The sequence below is a fragment of the Drosophila innubila genome, chromosome X, assembly GCF_004354385.1.
Source record: "Drosophila innubila isolate TH190305 chromosome X, UK_Dinn_1.0, whole genome shotgun sequence".
Lineage (NCBI taxonomy): Eukaryota > Metazoa > Arthropoda > Insecta > Diptera > Drosophilidae > Drosophila > Drosophila innubila.
The window spans coordinates 15,617,594-15,624,251 of record NC_047626.1 but is presented as its reverse complement, the minus strand read 5'-3'; the positions used below and the strand labels follow the sequence as shown (position 1 = coordinate 15,624,251).

Genomic DNA, 6,658 nt, shown 5'->3' with positions numbered 1-6,658 from the left:
TCCGTCTGTCTGTCCGTCTGTATAAACACCTAGATCTCAGAGACTATAAGAGCTAGAGACACCAAACTTGGTATGTAGGTTCCTCTATATTGCAAGCATATCAAGTTTGTTTCAGAATTCGGCCACGCCCCCTTTACCGTCTAAAAATCGCCATAGAAAATTACATATCCAAATTATAAGAACAATTTAAGCCAAACTTGGTATGTTAATTCCTCTATATTGCAGGCAAATCAATCTTGTTTTTTTTTAGATCGGACCACTAAATCATGTAGCGCCCATAGGAAAATCGGTCGAAAATCAAGTTTTAGTATGAAAAACTTTCTTCCCTTTACTTCCCTCTTGTCATATTTTGACTCGGACAGCGGATTCCGCAAAATTGTCTTTGTCTTCTTGTCAAATTATAATTTCATATAATTTGATCAAATTTAAGGAGACATTGAAAAACTGGCGCTTAGTAAAATATCAAGTTTTATATAAATATGTTATTTCTTCTTCGATTGAACATTAAACCAAAATTCAAATTAATTTTATTCGGTTTTACACTCTTTTTTGTTCCCATTTAAAAAATGCAATATAATCACACGTTAGTTTGGTTTTTTTTACATTTTGCTTTTATTTATTTTTGTATTTTATTATAATTATATCATAGTTGTTGTTGTCGTTTGTTGTGTATATATCAGTTGTAATTACATAATTATTTTCTAACACATAAATTGATGCAACCTTTTGTTGTTGTAAGGGGCAACATTACAATTGCAATGTGGATTGTGCTGTTGCACTTGTGGCAGTTGTTGTTATTGTTGCAGCAGCAGCTGTTGTTGCTGTTGTTGTTGCTTTTGTTGTTGTTGTTGTTCTTGCTTTCATTCTTCGCTTGCGTCGTTTGCGTGACTTGCGACGCAATCGATCGAATTCTTTTATGTGATACACAATAAAATGCTTAAAATCATCGCCTTCATATTGACGACACGACATTGTAAATAAAATAAGCGAATTAATATAGAAAAAAAATCTTATATCATAATTATCCATAGTAGAATTTGTGCCATGCTTCTTGCCACGTTCCTCCCGATGTTGCCACTGATTCCAGTGATGATGATGTTGCTGATGTTGTTGCTGCTGCTGTTGTTGTTGCTGATTGTTGGAATTGTTGTGTTTGCGCACCTTGGGCGACGGATGATGCAGTTCATCGTTGTTGTTGTTGTTGTCGCTGTCGGAGTAACGACGTTGACGTTTGCTGGCAACTGGATTGAAATGTTGACGTAAATAATCGTAAATGCTCATGCTTCTAATGTTGATCAAGTTGATGGTGTTGCTGTTAGTGATGTTGTTGTTGTTGCTGATGATGTTGCTGATGATGTTGCTGTTGTTGTTGTTGTTGTTATGTGTAATGTTCGTGATGTTGTTATTGTAGCTGTTGTTACTGTCAATGGTCATTTGTCTTGTAAATGGTCCCGATTTATGCGGCGCCACATGCTGTAGATACGGCCAACTGTTGCTCTTGTATTGCTTGCGTGTTGGCCATGTTGTTGTTGTTGTTGTTGTTGTTGTGTTTGTTGTTGTTGTTATTGGTAGCATTGGCTTAATAGTGTTTGCATCGTGAACATATTGATCTACAGCAGTGACTGCAACCCGTCAATGATCAGCGATTAAGGGTCCCCAGAACATTTTCGATATTTTGGTATCGTCTTCAGTTAAAAAGAATTGACGTCCCAAATGTACAAACTCCTTGAGCGACAATTGGCCATCGCCATTCTTGTCTATCACAGCGAATGAAATAGCAGCATCCTCCTCGGTGAGTCCCAGACAGCGGAAGAAGAGCTTATATTGTTCGAGATCCAAATGGCCGGTATGATCAAAGTCAACGGCCTGCAAAAAAAAAAGAAAAATATACATTTAATTGATTTTTAATCAAATCTCATTAAATATTATACACTCAGAGAAAAGAATAGTAAATTTAAATACAAATGTATTTTATTTTTTTTATGTACGATTTAAGCAGCGAACGTATTAAAATAAAATATAATACACTTTGATGTAACCAAAAAAAAAACACACTTAAATGTCTAAGTTAATATGAACCAAAGAGAAAGCACTTTAAATTAAAAATACCATATTTATATCAAACTTAAATCATGTTTCTTTTAAATATATGGAAAAGTTAATACAATTGTATTCAATTTAAATATGTTTCGTATTTCTGTTAAATATTTTTTTCAAGTTAAAAAAAAAATTTGGTGTAGAAAATATTTAAGTTCAATGTTTTTCATATTTAATTAAAGACTATCGCCTTTTAATATTCAAGTTAATCGGTTATTATTGACAAAAAAAAAAAAATATATAAAAAATATTTGTTTTTACTCTAAGGCAAATTCAAAAAAATTTGTTTAAAAAAAAGTCGCGTTTGTTTTAAATAAAGTATATTGCATTTAAATGATTTAATACTTAAATTAAATATGAAAAATATTTTATTTCTTATGAAATATATTTAAATTGAATATATTTACATTTAATCTACTTTAAATTTGCTTAAACTATATTTAACGCTTAACCATAGAGCAATATAGTTAAATCAAAGTGAAAATATTAAAAATTCAGAGAGCATTTTTGGATCAGCGTAAATTTGCAATTGTTTATTTTATTACCTTAAACAAATAGGGCAGAAAGCGTCCAATGCGTTTGGCCATTTTCTTATCGTTCAGTCGATGATGCAAATCGGTTAGAAACTGCTCAGCATTTACCAAATTATATGGCGTTATCTCCCCAAATTGCTCCTCCCACGTCTGTTTAATCACATCGCTGAACTCGGCGGCAACTTCGGGTGACAAATGTCCCAAATCGCTGAAACGTTTCGCCAGCAATTTGAAGTCATCGTATGAGATGACACCGTCGTGATTAACATCCATAATGCGATGCAGTGTACGCATCTTGCGACGCCAGAACTCAGAGTCGCCCTACAATAGAATTTAAAAAATTGATTTATTTCAAATTTAAATATTGCACTTTCAAATTGTGTAACTGCTTGAATTGCACTTCTTTGTGTACGGGTGCACTGCTTGCACTGAACGAAACTACACAACGACGATTAGCCAAGACACAAACCACACTGCTTGTGCACTGCGCTTGCGCCACCCACTTGTAAACACATTGCAATATCAACAAAATTAAACAGCGAGTTCAAAAAACGACATTGAGCCAAAAAGAGAAATTAAATGTACAAAACTCGTTTCAAGCATACACAATTTGAATTGTTGTTTTGGCCACGTGTCAGCCTAGTTCGTTCACTTACCCGCTCGCTACGCTTAACATTAGCATTTTGGCGACGTCGCTCAAATTCATCATCCGAATCCGAATCCGAGTCGCTTTCATCACGGCGCAATGTGGCTGTTCCCGCCGTTTTCTTCGAATATTGGCGCACTGCTTGAAGCACGCCTGTGCGGCCGGACATTAAATGCCAATTTGAATTTAACAGTCGCTGCAATGGAGAAAATAGAAAAGGTTACAGTTTGTTGGTCATTGTTTAGTTTAATCTGCTAGCTTAAGTCAACCACACACTGCTTGCCTGCTCCATTTGAAATTTAACTTGTTGATTTTACAATTCGACAACAAAACAACAAGCACATAAATCAACTACATACATAAATGTTGATGTTTTCCTATCTATTGTTGTTTGTGTTTACTGTTGCATTAACAGTGTGCGCTCTTACACAATTTTTGGAAGCTGCCCTTCAGCTGTATGTATGTATGTATGTGTATACGCAAATAATAACAACATGCTTCTAATAATTACATGTGCGTGTTGTTGTTTTTATTGTTAAGGTCAGTTCTGGATTCTTGTTTTGAACCGGTTTCTCTCTAAAGATTTAAAAAAAGGCCTTGAGATCGTCGTCACAGTTTGACAGTCACCCACTGCTAAAAATAACCACGTGGCGCACAGTCAAGCAGTGCACAATGTGCAGAGTAAGCAGTTTAAGTTGTCTTCTCTCCTTGACCTTGTGCTTCACAGTGCACTGGGAGAAACTCACAAATACACAGACAAACAACGCTCAATCGCTTTTCTTTGAGATTTAATAAACTCTGTATCTATTTCGATTCCTCCATATGTGTGTGTGTACATTTTTAATGAGTTTTCGGATTGTGATTGCTGCTGTTGACAGTTTGTTTTTTTAGAGATAACTGTATGCAACGTTTCTTTTTTCTTCTTTCCCTTGTTTTTTAATAACAAGACCCAAAAACTTGTCAACAACTTCAGACAGCTTGAATTTTGTAGACTGTTTTGATAATGGAATGAATATGATAATGATGATGATATCATTACCATCACAACCTTTGAAACTGAAACAAGTTTCTTGGCTTATAACTTGGCTAATATGCAAATACCAAACAAACACGAGCCTCTTTCCACACATACATACATGCATACATACATACATACATAAATAGGCACATTTAAGTTGTCTCAAAAACAGAAACTTGAACAAAAACAAGATCACAAATAACATTTGATTTATGTTTATGTTTACGGCTGTAAGCCAAACAAAAACAAAGTCGAAAGGAAGTCGAAAAAGCAACAGGTCAACATAATTAAGGAAAATGCAAGGAATTTAAAGAAAGGTGCTGGTAGTTGCTAGAATAACGTGGAAATGAAAGAAATGCACATGGTTCGAGTCACGGCTTAAGTTATCGATGACTGCAAAACTGTGCAAAAGGGACAGCAGCTGTCGTCATCGATTTCCGTTTCTCTCGTCAGGTAAACGCAGCATTTGTTTTTGTTTTTGTTTTTCCCTGTTGTTATTATTGTGTTTTGGCGCTTTGCGCATGCTTTGTTGTTGCCCCAGTGTTTTTTTTTTTTTTTTTGCAGAATTTGCGCAGTTTCGAGACTTTTGAGGGATGGTTTTGAAAGATGTCTTCACTCAGCGCTGAAATTGTTGTAGTTGTAGTTGTTTTGTTGTGCGTTTTTGGCAGTATTGATTGGTGGCAGTGTAAGGGGGACTGAAGGGTGGTGAGAGATATTTTTTATAATTTATACGGATCTAAGTGCATACAGTAAGCCCAGAAAGTGTTTTGACAATGTGGAAAGATTTACACTATTTCTTGTAGAAAAACAATATGCAGTGCGCCACAGTTTATTTGACCCACTACATTTTTAACCATGTTTTCTTTTTATTGCTTAAATCAGGTAAAATATATAAAGTTTATTAAATTTAAGCATTAATGAACAAATCTGCGTTTAAATTATACTTCAATTTCCCATTAAAATATAAATTCATTTAAAATTTGTAATATGTTAGAGTAGGGGGTGGAATCAGCTGTGACACACTTTATATACATACATAACTTTAGGTAAGGATTCTATTATATTTCTTATTTTTTTAGGAAAGGAAAACTTTTTTTTAAATATGAAAATAAATATGTGTATTTTTATATTGTCAAAATACTTCTTAGACAAGCTGTATTGTTTTTGTAGTGTTCTTAATTCCCAATCCCAACTCACACAAATACACACACACTCACACACAGAGTGGCCTCATTTCTTGTAACTATAACTGATACCCCTCTCTCTCACTCCCCCACCACCCAGTCAGACGCCCAGCATTTGTTATGCACTACTTTTTTTTTTTGTAACTAAATTAACACAATCCACACACACACATGTTTATAAACAGACGCTTACAGTATTGTTGTAATCGCCCGTTGAATGCGGCAAGGTGGAAAGGGACAGCTGCTGCTGTTGTTGGTGCTGTTGTTGCAGTGCGCCCACCGTTACGCCCATGTTGCGCTCCAGGATTTCTCTTGAAGTGCGCAAAAGAGAACGGCTTACAATGCAGAATGCCATTTTTCTTTTGTTGCCAAATTAGCGGTTAAGTATGGAGATTGTACTCTCTCTTTCTTTCGTTGTCTCTGTCTCTTTGTTATTGTTGTCCCTGGATCAGGAAAGCTGTCGTTGTTGCTCAGCTGCTGCAATTGTTGTTGTTGTTAATGTTGTTTTTGTTGTTGATTTTATTGTTTTAGTTGCAGCGCGCATTTAACAACCGGTTTAGAGACACGCACACACAAACTCTTTTTACAAGTTTAAGATGAGAAAACAACAAAACAAAAAAAGTTGCAGTTTTATTTGCTTTTGCGTATTACACTTGGCTGCTCCTCTTTAAACTTCTTCCTCTTCTTCTTGTGCTTCTGCTTCTTGTTGCTTCTTTGATTTCTTTCCGTTCAACACAACCGTTCACTCACGAGTTCGAATTCGTTTTGACAGCGACTGTTGCGGCGGAAAGAAATGAAAACACAGCGACAGCGACGGCGACGTTGTAACAGAAGCGGCAAATAAGTGTGTGTGTGTGCTGTGCGAGTTAAGAGTGTGGTGGAGAGGGGACTTCGAGCATGGAAGGGCTGTGGCGACGTTGCCAGAAAAACACAATACAAACAAACAGCAGCATATGTATGTACGAATATGTGTGCATGCATATGTAGGCAGCAATATGTATTATCAACAACAACACCAACTACAACAGATGTTGCATGCCGGCCAATGACTCTCAAACCGTTCCACATCTTCTTGTTCAACAATGCAATGAAATAAAGAGAAATTTAATGTAAAAATGCATGTAAATTTACTATAGTTGAATGTTTATTGATCAAGTAAACGAAAAACCTATTTAGGTCG

The 6,658-nt window shown here is 35.6% G+C and overlaps 1 protein-coding gene across 1 annotated transcript; it reads right to left on the bottom strand.

Annotated features, from left to right (window-relative positions):
• Window positions 1-1,412: 1,412 nt before the first annotated feature.
• Window positions 1,413-6,359, bottom strand: LOC117793634 (sarcoplasmic calcium-binding protein). Its single transcript, XM_034634001.1, has 4 exons — window positions 5,672-6,359; window positions 3,287-3,472; window positions 2,643-2,951; window positions 1,413-1,866 (listed from the first exon to the last, which is right to left on the bottom strand). Exons 1-4 carry the CDS (start codon window positions 5,831-5,833, stop codon window positions 1,633-1,635), a joined length of 891 nt encoding a protein of 296 aa, XP_034489892.1. The 5' UTR covers window positions 5,834-6,359; the 3' UTR covers window positions 1,413-1,632.
• Between the last annotated feature and the right edge of the window lie 299 nt (window positions 6,360-6,658).

Excerpts from the sequence above, each read along its gene's own strand:
- LOC117793634 (XM_034634001.1), bottom strand. The coding sequence starts at position 5,833 with ATGGCATTCTGCATTGTAAGCCGTTCTCTTTTGCGCACTTCAAGAGAA. Across the intron at positions 2,952-3,286 it reads ATGTTAAGCGTAGCGAGCGG|GGCGACTCTGAGTTCTGGCG; the intron begins GTAAGTGAACGA and ends ATTCTATTGTAG. Across the intron at positions 1,867-2,642 it reads TTCTGCCCTATTTGTTTAAG|GCCGTTGACTTTGATCATAC; the intron begins GTAATAAAATAA and ends TTTTTTTTGCAG.